Source organism: Fringilla coelebs (genome assembly GCF_963513975.1).
Source record: "Fringilla coelebs genome assembly, chromosome: 3".
In the NCBI taxonomy this organism is placed as follows: domain Eukaryota; kingdom Metazoa; phylum Chordata; class Aves; order Passeriformes; family Fringillidae; genus Fringilla; species Fringilla coelebs.
The window spans coordinates 110,122,518-110,142,938 of NC_140030.1; the positions used below are offsets into that span (position 1 = coordinate 110,122,518).

The 20,421-nt window shown below is 45.6% G+C and overlaps 1 protein-coding gene across 3 annotated transcripts in view; it reads left to right on the forward strand.

Annotated features, from left to right (window-relative positions):
* The window catches only part of SPTBN1 (spectrin beta, non-erythrocytic 1), a 116,487-nt gene that overhangs the window by 86,888 nt on the left and 9,178 nt on the right, over window positions 1-20,421 (forward strand). For all 3 annotated transcript variants that reach the window (XM_084203481.1, XM_084203482.1, XM_084203480.1), the window contains exons 18-32: window positions 3,745-3,835; window positions 7,574-7,720; window positions 9,075-9,338; window positions 9,636-9,860; window positions 10,005-10,094; window positions 10,336-10,614; window positions 11,707-11,837; window positions 13,132-13,336; window positions 13,443-13,817; window positions 15,535-15,779; window positions 16,127-16,265; window positions 17,174-17,258; window positions 17,788-17,984; window positions 18,966-19,072; window positions 19,602-19,665. In XM_084203481.1, coding sequence (XP_084059607.1) covers window positions 3,745-3,835; window positions 7,574-7,720; window positions 9,075-9,338; window positions 9,636-9,860; window positions 10,005-10,094; window positions 10,336-10,614; window positions 11,707-11,837; window positions 13,132-13,336; window positions 13,443-13,817; window positions 15,535-15,779; window positions 16,127-16,265; window positions 17,174-17,258; window positions 17,788-17,984; window positions 18,966-19,072; window positions 19,602-19,665 — 2,644 coding nt within the window. The remainder of the gene's footprint in view (window positions 1-3,744; window positions 3,836-7,573; window positions 7,721-9,074; window positions 9,339-9,635; window positions 9,861-10,004; window positions 10,095-10,335; window positions 10,615-11,706; window positions 11,838-13,131; window positions 13,337-13,442; window positions 13,818-15,534; window positions 15,780-16,126; window positions 16,266-17,173; window positions 17,259-17,787; window positions 17,985-18,965; window positions 19,073-19,601; window positions 19,666-20,421) is intronic.

Below are 20,421 nucleotides of genomic sequence, written 5' to 3' on the forward strand. Positions count from 1 at the left end.
GTAGATCCGAGAGAGAATCTGCAAAGGCCAGGAAGAGATTATATGAAAATAATCAAGGGCACAACTAGTACAGTGATTTTCATTATTTACACTCTCTAAGGGCCCTCTGCTCTAGTTTTCCCATCCACTTAGGAAAGCAGGAGAGCTTGATCCCAGCCTTCTGGTCAGGTGTCCTCTTTCTTCAGCTTTTGGAATGAAAAGAAAGCATCCGAGGATATCATAGCAAATGGCCAGCTGCATATTGCAGCCCTGTCTGAAGTGGCTGGAGTGGGAGACAGCTTCAGTCCATGTCCTGTGTGCTCTGCAGAGGCTCTGGTGGCTGTCACCCCAGTGCAGCTGCTCCTCTGTGCCCCGTTGTCCCTGCTGTCCTGCCTGGGGGACGTGTGCTGGAGCTCCTCCTGGAACTGAGCATTTCCTCCATTCCAAAGCTATTTATGCCGAGCGCTGCAAAAACCATCCGGAGCTGCTATCCAGGAAATCCGTGTGACTGCGCCCCGGGTCTGGGGGGCTGATAAGCCTCCAGAACAAAGCCTTGGGGCTGCCTGCACTGGGAGGGGTAGCAAAGGAAGCCTCTTTGCTTGCATAAAAAGTGGCTCTCCCAGCTGAACTCCACCTGGATGTCTAACAAAGGACCAAAACAAACAAGCACAAATATGTGTTGTGGCTCCGTACTTCCCATAGGGAGCTCTTTGTAGTTTCTGGTATTGTTCAGAGTGGGTTTTGCAGTGGTGCTTTTGAGCTGTTCCTGAGGAGACCCCCCTGGCCCTGCCCTGGGATGGTTCCCATCTCAATAGGGATGGCACAAGGAGGAGAAAAGTGCAATAGGAAAGAAACACTTCAGCACAACCTTTTAGTGCAGTTCACAAGCAAGAATGAATGAGCATAAGGACATGGAGTAAGGGTAAGGGAAGGAGAAGGTGGGTTTGCATCAAGCTGTCACCAACTAGCTTTTCCAGCTGGGAAAGAAGCAGATCTCCCTGTGCAGCTTTCCCTGCTTGGGTGACTTCTGCTTCACTAAAGCAGTTTCTCCTCCATTTTCTCTTGGACGAGTGTTGGGGAACTGCCCCTCTCCATGTGCCTGCTCATGGCCTCTGATTCTGCAAGGGAGATTTAGTCTAAGGACAGTGGCAGATCTGGCACAAGTTGTGATCTGAGCCTGTTTTACATCAACTTTTGTATTTGTGCAACTTTCTGCTCAACAGAGAACAGAAGTAAGTTTTGTTCTTGCCCATTCAGAAGGGAGACTGCCTTGTTTGCTGGAGCAATGAAAGAAGCTAAAACTGCCTTTCATATATCTCAGGATTCCCAGCAGTCAGCTGCATTCATACTATGTGTAAGATTTATTATTTCTGCACAGGCTTTGAAACCCACAGGCTTACAGTTAAACCACAAGTGGTTTTGTCAGTTTTCAGCACTGTCAGCATTCTCAGGGGCCTCTGGGAGTCAACCTGGGGACACCGGACAAATTCTGGATTAATTTGTGTCAGACACCTCCTTGTGCTGAACAGATCTTACAGTGTAAGTTCTATGTGTGATACAGAACTCAAAGCCATTCTAAATAACTGGAGTCTGCAGAACAAAATATTCTTCCACAAACTGTTCTGGCAAATTAGTGAGAGCAGTCACTGACAACCTTAATTGGGAATTCTTTAAAAGAATATAGGGATATTTGAACAAGGAGTTATTAATATTTAAGTACAGCTAGTCTGGAGCAGGAGAACAGACTAAATAACTTCTTAAAATCCTTTACTCTCATTAAAAACTCAGTGATGAAAACACAGGAATTCCTGTCTGTTCCAGCAGTGCCCATCCTCAAAATGCTTCTACTTTGTTATGGTTCAGCCCTGTTCTTCAGAGAAAACTCATTGTCCAGTCTCACTCCAGGTCATTTTGAACAAAACAACCTTGTACAGTTACATAGCTGTAAGCACCAGAGATCATAAATGTTATGCTATGGCATCATCTGTTTGATGTCCCTGCATGGTTTCCTGCAAAGTTATTCTAGTCAGTATTTCCAACACTCCATGGGAGATATTTTTATTAGTTTTTTAAAATTTGGATTTTTTCAACATAAGAACTGCTGTACTTATCTCAAATCTATTCAAGCACCATGAAAGTTCTCCTTTAAACTTCCTAACTCGTGTCCTCTCCAGAATACATGAGTCTGTAATGCAATCTAGCCTTAAATCTCTGAAATCAGCCTGATAAAATCACCCAAGCAGTTCTTTGCTTCATTTTAACAACCTGAGTAATGCAGTGTGTTTGCCCAGGCATATAAAAGCCAGCCAAGAAAGAGTGGAATCAAACCCAGGGATGTTTGCCTCATTAGAGAGGTTTTTCCTAAGGCACAGTTTGTGTCTTTTCCTTTGTGTTCCTCTGTCAAAACTTCAGTCTCACCTGGGCTTGGACTCCAGGCTGTTGCTTTGATGGTTCTACGTGTCTTCCTTGCCATGCAATCCATAAATCATTCTCTTGACTACACCTATAGAGATGCTGCTTGCCTGGTTGATTGAAGGCAGCTGTTGAGGCCAAAGAGAAGCAATTTGTAGTCCTCTAAAGGGTTTCTCCTATTCCTCTACCTACCTTTTGCTTTTATAGAAAATGTGTCTCCAAGTATTCCCTGTGTTTCTGCAGTCACTAAATTGGTGCCAGAGAGCTTGCTGTGGTAACTTACTGCAGATCAGGAAAAGTGGTGTCATAATCCAGTTGTCATCAACATGTGATTTATGGTCTTCTGGAGTATCATGAGTCTCTGGAGATCTCCACTAACATGGATTTATTTAGCTTTTGCCAGCATGTGCTGAGCTCATCTTATAAATTGCCACCCTTTAAAATAATTTCCAACTCTCAATCCATATTTATCTTATTACAAACAGCAGCAATATTTCACTTTAAACCCCTGCACAGTGCAATAGGAATCAGCTTAGCACAATGAACAGTAAATAAAAGTTGTCTTCTTTACTCTGTCTCTTCCTTGTAAATTGCCTCATAAATAATGAAAGGATGGAAGGACAGGGATAACTACTCCAAATAAAGCATTTTTAAAAACATGCCCAGAGGTGCCTTGGGAATCAGCCCCATTCCATTTGAAGGACCCACCACCACCACCCTTGGGACTGCCAGCGTGACTCATCCTTCAAGGGGCAAACGGGGGTGAATCAAATTAGGCCTTCTGGATTAACCTTTCCTTCTCTTCTTCCTGCTCTTAAACACTCTGAGAAATATGTTCCAAGTGCTTCCATAAAGCTTCTGTGTGCAGAACCTCACAGGGGTGCTGCACGTGCTTAAACACAGCCTTGGGAAGGTTCTGTGGCCCAGCTCAGCTTTGTGCAGGACAAGGAGGTGCTGAAGGTGTTTTACAAAGAGCATTCCAGCAGGTGCACCCTGCAAGGGCCACACAACCTCATCTCACTGTTGCAATTTGCAGTTTGCTTGTGTGTTTTGGCAAACAGCCTGAACTCTCCTGTGAGTTTGAAATGAGTGGGCCAAATTCTGTCCATAGCATGTTGTGAAACCCTGCTGACTTCAGAATGTTCTGTGTGTATTTAACGGGTCACAAAAACAAGGAGATGTGGAACTTCAGTGAGCCCATTAAATAACACACTCCAAAATGTCCTTTGAAAGGCAGCAAAGGACACACACCACAAACTTACCAGCAGTAAGAGGCTCCAGGAACCAGCAGTGACAGTTTTCATGAAATGCCTATTTCATTTCCTTTCTCTACTGTTTTTTTTTTCTGACCAGACATAGGAAGAACCGTGAAGCAGCCAGTGAACTTTTGATGAGACTGAAAGATAACAGGGATCTCCAAAAGTTTCTTCAGGATTGCCAAGAGGTAAATCATGCCCTTTCACTTTTATTGCTGAAAGCTGCATCCTGCAGAGGAGCATTCTTACTCCATATTTTATGAGGGCTGGAATGCTCAGTCATCCAGCAGTATTTAGTGTGGAGTAAACATAAAAAACCCCTGACCATACCACTGCAAAAAAGAATGTTTGTTTTTTATTTTCTCATGAACCAGATTTTCTTTTGTCATCTAAGCTAAAGACATAGAAAATTGTCAAAAGCAGTGAAGATTTTCTGCAGTGATAGAAATTATAACCATGTGGAATGTAGTGGGATTAGCAGGATACTTACTAAGAGTTTTGTCTACAGCTGTACAGATGTATGTGGCCTGATGCAGGGGATTTCAAGTGATTTCTAGCAAACATTAATCAGAAGAATAGGAGGTTAAGAATAAAAAAGGAGCAAGATTAAGCTGTGTCATTTATGTGTGATTTACCTGATAGTTTACATGTGTTTAAAGTTGTTAAGTATTATAACGTTTGAAAAAAAGAAATTCTTTCCAGATTTTCTAATCACTTACATGGACTGTTTACACTGAAGACAACATTTTAAAGTTTAGAATACTCTTGTTCCTAGCACAAGGAATTAATCAAGTAATTTTCAGGTTATTTCATGGAGTACTGGCAGATAATAAAGAGCTTTGCCTGTGAGGTTTTGGTCAGAAACTGGGGAAGTGATATTTGCTGCTTGGTTGCCTGGTTTCAATCTGTTTCCCAGTGTTGCATAAGCTGTCCATGAGCTTGCCTTCAATTGCTTCTTCCTTGGTAGTTAAAACATGACAGATTAGCAAAAAGTCTGCTGTTATTAGCAGCAGCTTCTTCCTTCCTTCCTCTGTGACAGCTCTGGTTCAAAGATCCTCTGGCTCTCAGGGCTCTCCTGGCCTCAGTGTCAGTGTGGGTGTGTTCCCTAGGATCTGGTTATTCCCCCTATATCACTGGAAGAAAAAGGAAAGCATAAAAGCTCTAGTGTTGGCTGCCTTAATGCCTTTCCTCTCCCTTGTTTCTCTGCAGCCACTAAAACATGGATGTCTCGACTGCATTGTTCAAATACAAACTTAGAATTACCCAAATGTCAGGGATTTCTCTAATTCTCTTTGAGAGGACATTAACTTTGGTCATAATTGAAGGGCTGTTTCCTGAGAAAACTTAAAATTTACGTCAGTGTGGGGCCTGCTGACACCTCCTTTGGGCTGGAGGGTTTGTGGTGAAGCAGCACTGTCCTGTGGGGTGGAAGGGAGCCAAGGCAACACCTCCCCCTTGGCTTTTTCCTTAGCACTGCCTGTGAAGCTGGGAATTGTTAGGGAGCAGCTTTGAGCCAGTCCCCATTTCACCCAACAATGATCCCTTGGCCTTCCTGCCTGCTGCTGCCTTAGGAACAGCTTCCCATCTGTGTGTAACCTGAGGAAAGGCAGAGCATTTTCTGCAGCCCTTCCCTTCCCAGGGCAGCCACACTGTCACTGTCACCCCTCACTGAGGTGTCTGAGAGTGTGGCCTTCTGCCCCTGACTCCTTCCTGCAGAGCTGGGGACGAGGGTCAGTGGCACTTGTCCCCCAGAGCAGTGGGACAGTGCTCCCCACAGCAGCCCAGCAGCGATCAACCCCGCTCTGGGGTCACAGGTGATGGAAAACAGCAGAAACACTGTCACAGGTTAGTCCTGGAACACTGCTTTTCTGACTGCTTCTTGCACTCATCAATATGAATGTGTAAAATAAATTTGCCAAGTGAAGGAAATAGTGACAGCAGACAATCCTGACTGCAGGAGATGTGATAAATATTGCCATTTAGTTTTCTTTGACTTCCTGCTCTTTCTCAGCTCACCTTCGAGGGAGGAGTTTACAGCTGACCTTCCCTCTGAGTGCTTGGAAGCCCCAGCCCTGTCTGGGCTCATTTCTCCAGGGACATGGTGAAAGCTCTTGGCAAGACTCTGCACTCTGAAGTTCCTCTCCCAGAGTGTGCTGGCAGGATTTGCTGTGTGAGCCTCCCTGCAGGATGGGCTGGCAGCTTGGCTCCTGGCACAGTCTGGGAAGTGCAGTGGCACTCAGAGCCTTTCCCCTTGCCTTGCTGCTGCCCCAGGCTCACAAGGATTTGTCTCTGCACTTCCCTTCCTTCCTGCAGGCTTGGCACTGCAGAGTGGCAGCCAAGAGCAGGAACAGGGTCTTGTGTAAAGGCGCAAAGGATGGAGGAAGCCTCATCCTCTCCTGGCCTTAACAACTTTTGGAGAAATAAATACTCCAACTGTGCTTTTGAGGCAATTTAGGGAACTAAATTATTTTTTGAAAATCTACTTTCACACTCAAGGTACTGGTTTTTAGTGCCTATAGTGGTTGCAAAACCCAGATTTTAGCAATGAGCCCTTAAATACTTGATCTGCATTTCTGTGCTCTGAGGGTTTATCCCAGCAGGCCCTGGCTGTGAACCACATGTTGTCCCCGTCTTGCCTTCCCCAGCTGGTAACAGGAATGATCCAGCCTCTCCTTGGGAAGCACTTTTAAATCCCCAGAAGCCTTAATGCTGTGGCTGAGTAAAAGCAAACAGTGAAAGCCAAGCAGTGCAATTTGCAGAGCAGAGCAGCTGTCCCCTCCCCAGAAAGGCAAGAGTAAAACCACTAATTCTGGGTTATATCTTAATCTCCATGTAGACTTTGACTGTTCAGCAGCACAGTAGCCTGTTCTAATGCAACCTTGTACCTACAGAGCTCTTCACTAACATGAGCAATTTTCTGTTTAGACTTGATGGGAAGATCCAATAAGGAGTTTCTCTGATTGTTCTGATAAGTTTTCCCTTTTTGGGGAGAAGTGCATTTACAGGGACAATTGAAATTTTAAGGGGCAGTTGAAAAGAGGCTCATGAGTGATAAATGGAATTTGTTGCCCTGTGTCCTGAGCACACAGCAGAGGCCTCTGTTCCTCTCCTTTTTGGGCTGCTTGCTCACCCAAGTGCTGTTCTAGAAACCAAGCTGAGATTTGTTTTGACATTTTCCGCTCTAAATATGCAGAAAATGGACCTTTTCAAATTCTGTAAACATTCCTGTGAATGTGGTTTTTATCCACACCTCAGGGATAGATGAGGCAGTCAGACTCACCCTGGGAGGAAATGCAATGTTGGCTGCTAGGATCATTTTCACATTCCATTTGCACTTGGCAAATCAACTGTCTCTTAAAGTATTTGTTTTCTCTAATGGTGATATGGAAATTGTCCCCAGTGCCTTTGTACTTGCTGAAAATCAGACAGAAAACAGTCTTGGATTTTATATAATGGGAAAAGGAAAGTCTCCAGCACCAAAACACTCCTGGAGATTGGATAAATAAACAAATTACTTATGTAAACCTATACAGAGAAAAGACTGAGGGGAAAAGGTACAAATGTGCTGTGTATTAATGGTACAAAACCATCTCTAAGAACCTCCACAAAACCATCTGACCAATAAGCAGTACACATGTCCCTGTTTCTCTTGCAGTTGAACCTGTGTGTTTGATTCTGCTTATTATAGAGGTGATTACTTTCTGCTTGAATCAAGGGTTATTTATGTATTGGAGATGGATGTTAGAGTTGAACTGTTAAAGAGGCAGATCCTTGGTTGAACCCTGAGTAAATTCCTGAGTAAGAGCAGTCTCTGAATCTCACACAACTCTTCTGTAGAGGCATCTCTTTATCCTTGATCTGAAGGCATTTTGCATTATTTCACACCAGGAATGTTTCCTCACACCCCCATGTATTTTCCTTTCCAGCTCTCCCTCTGGATCAATGAGAAGATGCTCACAGCCCAGGATATGTCCTACGATGAGGCAAGGAACCTGCACAGCAAGTGGCTGAAGCATCAAGCATTCATGGCAGAGCTTGCATCCAACAAAGAGTGGCTGGAGAAGATTGAAAAGGTAGGTAAAGAACATCCAAAAAATGCCCTTATCTTTGTCCAGGGTGGTTGTGCACAGAGATGGGATCTGTTCCTCTGCAAAACTGGTCCTTAAATCACCCCAGAGCTGAGGCTAAAGGAGATTTCTGGTGCATTGTGTCTCCATCCAACCCATTTTGTTCTTCATTGATGTTAAAAGACTTTTATCCCTGACATTCACTGAGACATTGGCTAAGGTACCAGTTTAGTTTTGTCTAGTCCTTCCTATCTGCCAGAAAGAAGGCAGAGCCTAAATTTTGTATCCAAAGGGTAAGTGGGGCAAGTGTTGGGATTTCAGCCAATGAAGTAGAAGCACTTCCTGGGAAATAACAGAATATAGAGAATAGCTGAGTTTATTCTTCTGTGCTGCTAAGTTGGCTTTCATTCAGTCATAACTATAGCCAAGCTGCCTTTGCCCATGCAAAATTAGGGCATGAGGTAAAGAACATCCAGTTTTGGGATTAATTAAGATTCACAGCTCTGTATCAAGTTATTTGAAGCCTTAATATGCTGTGATGAGCTGTACTTCCCCCCCCCCCCATTTCTCCTGTGCAGCTCTGGAGCACTGAGGATTCTCCTCTTTAGCTCTGACAGTGGGTTTCTGTTCAGTGTAAGTTAGCTTAATTGCTCATTTCCTCTCCCACTTTGGCACTCCATATCCCATTAGAGGCTTTTCTGTGATCTACAAATAGCAATACCCTTTAATGGTGTAATTAGAAGGCTGCTCTTGGTACTGGAAGTTCCTTTTTAGTGATGCTAATACATCCTTCTCCTTTGCCTCTGAAAAATCAGATTGCAGCAAAGGAGCAGGGTTGTGTACAGAGTTGTGACAGTCCCTGGATTAACATTCATATGGAATGTGCTGCGTTGGGGGCAGCATTCCCATCTGCACCCAGCTGAACAGAAAGATAGGGATAATTAGAATGGAGACAATATTTCCCAAACTCTCCCAGCGTTATGCTGTGTGTTCATGGCTCTCTGGTGATGTGGCCCAAAGGAGCTGGGGCCTCAGGAAATGCCGTGTGTGCAGCTCTGGCTCCCTGCTCCATCCTGCCTGAGCCATGGCCCCAGGAGCTCCCTTCGGGGAGCATGTGCAATGGAGAAGAGAAAGGAGGCATTGCTTGACCTTCCCATTGCTAAAAATCCCTCTTCCAGGCAGCAGAGGGACCTGGGAGCTGATGTTCTGGAAGGAATCACTGGATAATTGGAGACAGAAAATGAGTGGTTGATGCTGCCAGCAGATGAGAAATCCTGAGTGCTTATTAATCAGGATAATTGCCGTAACGGGCTGTGAGTGCTCCCAAGGAGGTACCATTTGGTTGCTCTTTGCTTTGCAGGAGGGAATGCAGCTCATTGCAGAGAAACCAGAGACTGAGGCCGTGGTGAAGGAGAAGCTGACAGGTCTCCACCAAATGTGGGACGAGCTTGAATCCACCACCCAGACCAAGGCTCAGCGTCTCTTCGATGCAAACAAGGCAGAGCTTTTTACCCAGAGCTGTGCAGACCTGGATAAGTGGCTGAATGGTTTGGAGAGCCAAATCCAGTCGGACGACTACGGAAAAGATCTCACCAGTGTCAACATCCTGTTGAAGAAGCAGCAGGTAAACAGAGCATGGGGTGCAGCAGGCAGGCAGCAGATACCTGCACAAAAAGGAATGGGCAGGGCAGGCTTTCAGTTTAGAAAAAAAAAGAACTGCTTTTCTTTCTTCCTGTTCTTTCATATGTCTTCAAGAAGAACAAGAAGTTCATCCAGCAACAATCAGATAATGGTTATTAACATGGTAAATCCTCACTGACCAGCATCTGTTCTCCCTTCTGAGGAAGCTGTTGATATGCCCTAATTGTATGAACAGCTTTCATCCTGGTTTTCAGGACCCTTTTGCCGTGTTTCTGTTTAGATGCTGGAGAATCAAATGGATGTCCGTAAGAAGGAGATAGAGGAGCTGCAAAGCCAGGCAAGGGCTTTGAGCCAAGAGGGCAAGAGCACAGATGAAGTCGATGGCAAACGCCTTACTGTAGAGAAGAAATTCTTGGAGCTGCTGGAGCCTTTGAATGAGAGAAAGGCCAACCTGCTGGCTTCCAAAGAGATCCACCAGTTCAACCGGGATGTGGAAGATGAAATTGTGAGTATCAAAGAAATCCCGTTCCCCAGCCAGTAGGAAAATGTTGGAATATTGCTGCCTTTTGCAGCTTGTATGTGCCAGCCTCTCTCTGCTGTCCCAAGTGTATCTGGGGTTGCTTAAAATCATGTGTACTCTCTCTTTCAGTTGTGGGTCGGAGAGAGGATGCCCATAGCTACATCTACTGATCATGGACACAACCTCCAGACTGTGCAGCTACTAATAAAGAAAAACCAGGTAAGTAGGTGCTGTTACATCTCCATACCTGCTTTTTCTCCTTAGTGCTGACTAATTTGGGAAGGAAATGTTTGGGATAAGACAATGGGTGCTGTGGCGTGACCACAGGGGGTGGCACAGCCCCAAGTTGTCCACATGAGCTGATGGTGTGTGTTTTGCTGCCCCTCTGGAGTTGAAACCCCTGGCTTGCATTTTCTTTTCATTTGTGCATTGTCTCATCAGTCAGTTTTCTCCCATGCAGACCCTTCAGAAAGAAATCCAGGGTCACCAGCCTCGTATCGATGACATTTTTGAGAGGAGTCAGAACATCATCACAGAGAGCAGCCCCAATGCTGAAGTCATCCAGCAGAGACTTGCAGACTTGAAGCAGCTGTGGAACCTCCTCATTGAGGAGACAGAGAAGCGCCACAAGCGCCTGGAGGAGTCTCACAGGGCTCAGCAGTATTACTTCGATGCAGCCGAGGCTGAGGCCTGGATGAGTGAGCAAGAGCTCTACATGATGTCAGAAGAGAAAGCCAAGGTGAGCAGCTCCACAGTGACGCCACTTTGGCCTTAATTGCTTTGCTGGAGGGAGTCAGGTGATGTAATTTGGTGTGGTGCCATGGAATGGTAACATAAATAAATGTAACTTCCTGGTGAAGCCAAGTGATCATGGCTTCTACCTGTTCTGACGTCTTTGATAGTGTGCAGGATAGGCTGTGCTGTATGGAACCAGGGCAACATCCTCACACTGCAGAGGGCAACTCTGTGCCTGCCTTCCCTGCCAGGTCAGGATTGCCAGTGTGGTCCAGTTAGGTCCAGTTTTCTGATGGTTTTGAGTGACAGCACAACGCACCTGGCTGTGGAACGGGGCCTGGTGGTCAGTCAGCTGCTACCACTGCCACCACCTTGACTCCCAGTGACCATCAGCTTTGACTCCCAGCTCCACACCATACCAAAGAGAATGTTAACTCCTGTTTTCCAAGGAGGTGTTAGTGCTGGAGCTTGTTTGTTATCAACATAAATGCACCATGTTTCCTGCCCTGGTAAAATAAAGCTCAGGTTTGTATCAGGAGAATTCATTCTGCAGGTGTTCAGTCTCCCATTAAAAATGGCTTGTTTCCTTTTTATCTATTGCAAATAGCTCACTATGCAAAATATTGTATTGAGAAGATTTATTGACAGTATCAGTTAACACTGAGAGTAGGAGGCTGGTTTTCTTAGCTATAAGAGTGCATAGAAAGTTTCAATTGGAACTTCTCCAGACACTTTGATGGAGAACCTATTGGCCCGGACTGTGTAGGATTTCTTTTCTTTGCCCCATGCTGTTGTTGAGATGCCTGACTAGTGGTGTGTCTAAATCTGTTCCATGTTTCTGAGCCCTGCACCAGTGTTGTGGAAACACATAAAAAGCTTCATAGAAGAGGAAACTCAACATACTCAGTGCCCAGCTGATGTAATTTTGTTCTGCACCCTAGAGGGAGTGATGCATTCTCTCTTTCACTCATTATTTTGCTTTCTGGGGGTACTATTTGCTGTGACATCAACTGTACTATACCATTGGCAGAAGGACTTCAAGCTGTACTTGGGAGCAGCTCCTTATAATTCTTGTCATTTTCTGTCACCTTTACAGGATGAGCAGAGTGCAGTGTCCATGCTGAAGAAACACCAGATTTTGGAACAAGCTGTAGAAGATTATGCTGAAACTGTGCACCAGCTTTCAAAGACCAGCAGAACTTTGGTGGCAGATAATCACCCAGAAAGGTATTAACTGCCATTTTTAATTGGATCATGAGTTCTTTTAGTAATTCAGTCCCTTTGGGTGGTTCTGACACACAAAGGGAGAGTAAGTAGCTCAGAGGCTCATACAGAGGAAGAGGAGTTTAGCCTCACTCAATTCAAGGTGTCAGTTGGACCACCCAGATTTGGCCAGAGACAGGGTCAGTATGTGCAGCTGCTGATTTCTGGTGGTTCTGGACACCTGGAGTGCCTGTCCCCTGTGCAGGTGGCAGTGTCAGGTGTTGGCAGCACTGCTGAACCTCACAGAGGCAGAGCAGTCCTCAGGCCAAGGTCCAGATCTGCTCTTCCAACCAACTTTAATGTCCAGGAGAGAAGGTCACTGTCATTAATCCCTCTGCAGTGCTCCCCAAGATCTGCCTCTTCTCTTTGAGATTCCAGCAGAATCAGAGCCTGGAATCAGATGCTTTAAACATGGGCACATTAACATTTTACTTTTGGTAAATTTATCTCACTTTTCATAAATTGCTTTCCCTGAGGGAGAACTCAGGAAGCTTAAGAACCATTTTGCTGTAAGAGCTGCAGCTCAGCAGACAGAATTCTCCACTGGCTTCAGCTCCAAAGCTGATTCCACTCTGAGGCTGATGCATTTCACTGCTCAACCTGCACAGGCTGGAAGGTGGCACTGGCCTAGGCCAGACACACTCTGCCTCTGGTGGAAGGTTGTTATTTAATTCTGAAGCACTCTCTTGTGGTCATGATCGCTTCTGATGAGAGCACATTTCCTGGCTGAGCTGTCTGAGTACTGGAATAACATCATCAGCTTTACAAGGCAGATGGAAGGCACTTTGACAGCACTGTATGGCTCAGACAAAATAGAGGCAAAAGATACAGCAAGTAGAAATATTCATCCCTTGTGCAAATGCTGAGCTTTAAGGGGTGAGAAACCCATGAGAAACCCATGAGTGCTGAAGCAGAGTTTAACTGAAAAGGAACTGCTCCCTGCCTCAGCAGCTCAGATCCTGCCTGTAGCTTTGGGAGAAGACTTTGGTGTGATCTGTGTCCAGACAAATGGAGAGCTGGATTCCACCTCCCCTCTCTAAAGCCAGGGGTTTACAGTGCAGGATAGACAAGTTTCCCAGCTATCGCTGTCACCTCTGCTAGCAGAGGGTTGGTCCAATACATCCGAGTCAAATTCCTGCCTGCAGCAGACACGCATTCTGTGGATTAAATATCCCGAGGGACTTTTATTCCTTGCAGTTTTCCCCACTGGGCTTTGCTTGCAAAGGCAGTGCAGACTCAGCGCTGTTTGCTTTTCCAGCGAGCGCATCAGCATGCGCCAGTCCAAGGTGGACAAGCTCTACGCGGGCCTGAAGGACCTGGCCGAGGAGAGGAGGGGCAAGCTGGACGAGAGGCACCGGCTGTTCCAGCTCAACCGCGAGGTGGATGACCTGGAGCAGTGGATTGCCGAGAGGGAGGTGGTGGCAGGGTCCCACGAGCTGGGCCAGGACTACGAACACGTCACGGTGAGTCCTTGGAGGGCCTCTCTGCTGCTGCTCACCGGGGTGGCTCGGCTCACTCGTCTCTCTCTGTAGCCACAGTGCTGCATGAGGCTCTTTGTGTGCCTTGCAGATGCTGCAGGAGCGGTTCCGGGAGTTCGCCCGGGACACCGGGAACATCGGGCAGGAGCGGGTGGATACCGTCAACCACATGGCCGACGAACTCATCAACTCCGGCCACTCGGACGCTGCCACCATCGCCGAGTGGAAGGACGGACTCAATGAGGCCTGGGCGGATCTCCTGGAGCTCATTGACACGAGAACACAAATCCTCGCAGCCTCTTATGAACTGCACAAATTTTACCACGATGCCAAGGAGATCTTAGGACGTATCCAAGACAAACATAAGAAACTGCCCGAGGAGCTTGGTAGAGACCAAAACACGGTGGAAACGCTACAGAGAATGCACACGACGTTTGAGCACGACATCCAGGCCTTGGGCACCCAGGTGTGTGGCAGGTGAACTGTGGGTGTGGGAACCTGAGCTGCAGAGTTTGCTGCTGCCCTTGGCTCCTCCGTGGCTGGGAGACAGAGTGCTGCCAGCTGCTTCCCACGTGTAGTGCTGTGGGAATAACCTCACCTGCATCCTTTCCTTATCTGTCTGGCTGCTGCTCTGTCATTGCATTCAGTTGATATCTAAAGTAGCAATCTGTAAGTACACGGGCTTCTGAACGTGTTGGCAGTTGTTGGATGTTATTCCGTTTCCTGTCCTTGGCTGAAGAAGAAATGAGAAAGGCAGAGAGCTTCTGTATTGATTTAAAGTACCAAATATGTAGGAATGTATAAGCCTGGTTGACTTTTTGAGGTTTGGTTTTATTTTGGTTGGTCTGTTTAGTTTTTTTTTGTTTTAAAAAACACCAAAAAGCCCCAGTCAAACCCTTTGTGCCAGGCACTGTTTATTTTTCCTTTCTAAAAGGCAAAGACCTACACAGAGGCTTTCTGTCTTGGTTATCAACCTGGGCATTCTGAATTAAATATGGCCTTTCTTGGTGCATCCTGAGAGCAAAAGAGATTTAAAATCCACAGTTCAGGCTAAGATTTTTAAAAGCTTCCAAACCTGATCTAATTCTGAATCTTTTGAAGCTAAGGTGTGCCAAGTAGAAGGTGGCAGCTGCTCATACAGCACAGGGGGGATTCTAAATCAAAATACAATATTCAGCTGCCACAAGGAGAATTTGGGAAGGGAGCAAGTTGCTTAAGGAATGGAGGAATTACAACTGACTGTATTTATCCCAGTAGGTCAGGAAAGAGCTTTTATGCCCAGCTGCCCGCCAATTCTCTGTTATGTTGCAATTTACACTAAAACAAAGGAGATAGAGCAAGCATTTGATTTTCCAGGTGTTTTACTTTCAGAAGCTGTAGATTTTTTACAGAAAATGGGAGACATTCACAAAACATCAATCCCAGTCTCTCAAAAAGGTAATTATAATCAAGACCTAAATGAAGGAATATGTAATCACAGCACAGAGCTGTGGGGAAGGACCTTAGGATAATTTCTGGGTGAAACAGCCAGAGCACCAAGGTGGATCATTCTGAGAAAGGCATGGTCTCTGTGCCTGTAGGTAGAAGGCTGTTGATTTGATGTTAAAAAAAATTAATTATTAGACAAAAGCTAATAGAATGTTTCCTGGCTTGCAAAATATGGAAAACAGTCAGGAATTAGCATTTGCCATCTCAAGACAGTGTTTGAAAGGAAAAGGTTTCTAATAGTAGAAGGTTCTTAACATTTCCACATTTTCTTCTTTTTGAAGTCATTATGTACATTTTTGAAAAATAACCTCTGTCAGCTGCAGTAGTGGTTTGGATACAGAGTTCCCAGGTGCTTTTGTCCCTTGTATGACAGGAAGGGAATTTGATGATGAAAATGGTCCCCATTTGCCCTGACATGTAACAGACACTTGATTTTGGCACTGTGTCTCACAGCCAGTTCAGGCAGTGGCAAATCTTTGCTATTTTGGGGGTCCCTTGACCCTACTCTGAGGTGTTCTCTGAGGGATAATACTGGCTCACTAACAGCACAGACCTTTCTAGTGTGAACAGACCTAATCCCTTCGCAGTGACTTTAGAAAGCCCTCAGGTGATGAATGAGCAGCTAAGTGTCCCTGTAGTTGTGACTCAGGAGTCACAAACCCACTGATGGCTTTGTCTCTCCCACCCTGCTGCAGGTGCGACAGCTGCAGGAGGATGCAGCACGCCTCCAGGCTGCCTACGCCGGGGACAAGGCTGATGACATCCAGAAAAGGGAAAACGAGGTCCTGGAGGCATGGAAGGCACTGCTGGATGCCTGTGAGGGCCGCAGGGTGAGGCTGGTGGACACAGGAGACAAATTCCGCTTCTTCAGCATGGTCCGGGACCTCATGCTCTGGATGGAAGACGTTATCCGGCAGATAGAAGCCCAGGAAAAGCCAAGGTAATGCAAGGCATCCTTCTCCATCCAAAGATAAGGCTGCAGGTCCCCTGAGGAACATCTGTAGGGCTCAGTATCACTGACAGTGGCTTTCAGAGCCTGCTGCTGCAGCAATTCGCTCATGTGGGTGGCTGCTGGAATAATTGCCACGGAAAATTGTACCCAGAGAGATTTGGTCTCACACCGGGGTTATTTGATCTCTGATTCAGGCCAGAATGGTGCTGTTCCTTGGGAAAGGCTTCCTGAACTACAAAGATAGTCTAGGAATCATTTTTTCCAGATGGAGTTGTGAGTCAGTTTAAAAATGGAGCAGCTGTTGACTCCGAAATCTCTGTTTCTGGTCATTTTAGGGATGTTTCATCCGTGGAACTGCTCATGAACAATCACCAGGGGATCAAAGCAGAAATTGATGCCCGGAATGACAGCTTCACTACGTGCATTGAGCTTGGCAAGTCTCTGCTGGCCAGGAAACACTATGCATCTGAGGAGGTACCGTGCTCCCTGCATACAGCCATGGGCTCCTGGGGCTTCTTTACAAGGGAGGAACCTGTCCCGTGTCACCCACAGAGGAGTAATGACAAGTGTCACCTTAGGGACAAGGGCTTTTATGTGCTGTCGGGAAATCAGGGTATAACTTCACTCTGGGAATTCATGATGGGTAAAAGAGGTGATATCCAGATTAAAAGTGTCATTTTCAGCCCAAAAAATGCAAAGAAGTTGTTGCATTCCATTCTGCAGAGAATGGCTCTGGGATGGAAAGGTGTCTTCCTTAAGCAAGGGCAAAGGCAGCTGTGAGACAGCCTGTACTTTCTGCAGGGGAAATGGAATGCTGTGGAGAGACCTGCTAGGGGAATGAGCAGGAAAATGTTTGTTGTGTAGGGACTAAATTCAAGGAATATTAAGAGAACCATATCCAACTGCTGAAAGCCTTGATTTATTTTCTGAGGTGTCTAGGCCATAGGATAGAGGCTCAGCCCTTGCTTCTCCTGCCTCCCTTTGGGGAAGGGAGGGTAACCAAACATTTCGAGGCACTTCCCTCAGGAAGGGGAGAGCTTCTGCAACAGTCCTGAACAGCATTATTATTATTATTTTGCATTATTCACTGGATAAGGGCAGAAGATTCAGTGCCTGATTGCACTATTTACATTTGTTTGCCCATTACATCCTTTTATCAAATACTCTGTGTGCTGTAGCTTTTAACAGACCCTGAATACTTATGCAAATGTGATATTTTAATGGAAATGTCACATTTATTTATACTTGGAAGAGAAAAACATCTGTTGTTTGCACGGTGAAGTCACTTCCTGAGGAATTTGTGCAGTGTCTGTCAGTGCAGGGTTGGGGGGAACTGCTGCCTGGTGCTTGTGTAACAGCCCTGCTCTCTGCTCTCCATCCAGATCAAGGAAAAGCTCCTGCAGCTGACAGAAAAGAGAAAAGAAATGATTGACAAATGGGAAGACAGATGGGAGTGGCTACGATTGAGTAAGGACACCCTTGGATTTCTTTTGGGCTGGGCGATATCTAACATTCTTCATTGTGCTTTTCTGAGCATTGAAAAAAACCTGCAGCTCCTCACTTTTGTGTTATGGTGCTTGGAAGTGTGTTTGTGCTGGAATAGCTGCAAGGTTCACAGCTGTTTGTTGTTAAATAATGAGTTTGAAACCAAGAGGTCTTGCTCTATATGATCAAATTTGGAGCTTGGTGCTGTAGCTCTACTGTATTTGCTGGTGTCACATTCCAATTTCTATGCTGAAAATAGTAGGTTACAGCAGAGTAGAACAAAAAACCACACTAAACTTGCAAAATGAAACTTGCGTTTTTCCTAAAGCAAAGCCAATAGGAGAAATGTCAGTCTTTTCAGTGACCAGTTTCACTGAACCTAGCTAAGGGGAGCACTTAGCCAAGTGCATGTACTTTGTTCCCTGAGCTGGGTTTAGATAAATCCCAAAGCTGCCACCATGCTCTTCTTTGTGACATTAATGGCACTGACGCCTGTGCCCTCTCTGCCCAGTTTTGGAGGTGCACCAGTTCTCCAGAGATGCAAGTGTGGCTGAGGCCTGGCTGCTGGGACAGGAGCCCTACCTGTCCAGTCGTGAGATAGGGCAGAGCGTGGATGAGGTGGAGAAATTAATCAAGCGGCACGAAGCGTTTGAGAAATCCGCGGCTACCTGGGACGAGAGGTTTGCAGCGCTGGAGAGACTGACCACGGTGAGTGTCTGAACCTCCCTGGCCACTCCTGGTGCTTTGGAACAGCTCCCAGCATCACCAGCTTGGTCTTCATTTCTTGGTTGTTTGTTGATCGACCTCAGCCAGCCACACAGAGCCTGAAGTTTCCTATTTCCAGCCATACTAAAAATCCTCCCTGGTTAATTTGAACTCAGCAATCTGCAAGGAAAAAGCCTAAATGATAAATGATCTTAAGAGTAAGCAGGAGCTGTCTCAGGCCTGGGAGTGATGACCCAGAGGGAAATTTCAGAGTTGAACAGTTTGCTCCAGCCCTCTGCTGTACTGGTTGGCCGGTTATTTTCGGTTAAAGATGACAGTGGTGTTTGCTGTGTTGTGACTGCTCCAGTGCAAGGCTGTATTGTCCTCTAGGAAAACACAATGAGCAAAAAAAACCCCAAACCCCAATTTGAACACAACTGCAGTGTCAGTCATTAGTGCTTGGAGAGCGCTTTACCATATTTGGAGAACAATTTGGCTTTAGACACTACAGTTGAAGTGGCCTGGGTTTTCACACACACTGAGTGTCACAGCTGCAGACAAAAGGAACTGGAGTTTCTCAGCATCTTCACAAATCAGGCTGGTTTTATGGAGATGGGTAATTTCAAGGATTCAGACAGGAAACATTTTATTTCTGTGTTTGGCAAGCAGACAAGAAGATTTCACTTTTGGATATTTTAGTAACTTGGGCTGTTTTCTTGTTTGTCTGGGTTTTGTTCTAATAGAATGAGTTGGAAAATAGACATGGGCACTGGAGAGCTGCTGTCAGAGGGTCTAATGCTGATGCCCTCCCTGACACGTTCAGTGCCACAAATGCTTTTAAAGCCTGATGCCTTCCAATTTTATCCCCATTCACTTTAATTTCAGTAATGTTCCAGAAAACCATACAGAGTTGTTGCTAGTTTCTAGAACACCCCACAAAAAATGAGCAGTGTTTTTAAATAAAAAATATTTCCTCTCTCCCAGCTGGAACTGCTGGAAGTGCGTCGGCAGCAAGAGGAGGAGGAGCGGAAGAGGCAGCCGCCCACCCCGGAGCCCAAGGTTGCAGAGGATGGAGACTCCCAGCAGCAATGGTGAGTTGGACTCTGCACTTCCATCGGGGAACCCCTGGGCTGAAAATGTGCTGTGAAAGGAGAGGAGATTGTGTGGGTTTGTAACATGACCCTTGTTAGAAGGCTTGGTGGTTTATGGGGACAGGACCTCTCCCAAACCCCTGAATTCCGTGCCAAGTTCCCGTTTTCCAGTTGTCACTGCTCAAGCATCCCTGGCCCAAAAGTGGGAATGCTGCTTTGGTCCTCTGGGGCATGAATTGCAGTTTCTGAACCAATTTTGCTTTTTTCTTTGATGAGCACCATTTACAGATTTTAAGCGATTTATTAAATTGCTTATGTGATAGGAGGAGGTTTATTTGTAAGGTAACTGTCAGTAAAGTCTGGTTAAATCTCACTCCACACTGGATTTATTCAGTTGGGCCTGAGGATTTCAGGAACATACTTGCATTTCTGAAATTAATATTCTGTAAGAAAATCTCATTTTGTTGAACAAGACGGGTGACTTTCAAGAACCTTATACAATTTCTTTTCTTTTTCCTCTCTCCAACAGGGATGGGACAAAAGGAGAACAAGTTTCCCAAAACGGTTTGCCCTCAGACCAGGAATCTCCACGGGTTAGTTACCGCTCCCAAACCTACCAAAACTACAAAAACTTTATTAGCAGACGGACAGCCAATGACCGCTCGTGGTCTGGACTGTGAGCCACAGAATCACTTGCAGCAACAGAAACCTTTTTTCAGTATGGTTTACTGGTACTGGTTTAATCTTTTGGCTTCAGATTTCCCTGCTGCTTTTCTCTTCCTTCCCATCAGTTGACTTTTATTTAATTAGCAGCCCCTTGGACATATATTTGCTTCACTTTAATCTTTGTTTATTTGAATCTCCCCACTGACACTCAGTTGCTTTAAGGTGACACATTTATTTCATGTTATTTACTGTGAGTTTTTCATGTCGCTAATAGCATTAAGATTTTCCAGCGAAAGCGTCCTTTATATGAGTAATTGAGATGTAATGAGATTACATCCTAATGAAGAAGAGCACTAGGACCTGACAGGTATGACGCATCGAGTTATACTAACAGGTCTCAGCACGGCAACTTTATTAAATCAGCTGCATTAGCAAGAGTTATGTACCAGGCCAAAGATAATCCACATGAGTGAGCTGGGCAGGAAGGGCTGGGAGGGGGGGAGTGTGACTGTGGACAAATAAAAGCCTTAAGGTTAGTTTGTATAACATTCCATGCAGAATGGACTCATTGACTGCAGAGACAAATAAACGTGAAATAAACCATTCAAAACCAGTATCTAGATTTATCTGGGAGTTTAGTCCTCATGCAGGGTTGTGATCTTGCTGTGTTGGGCCCCCTTTTG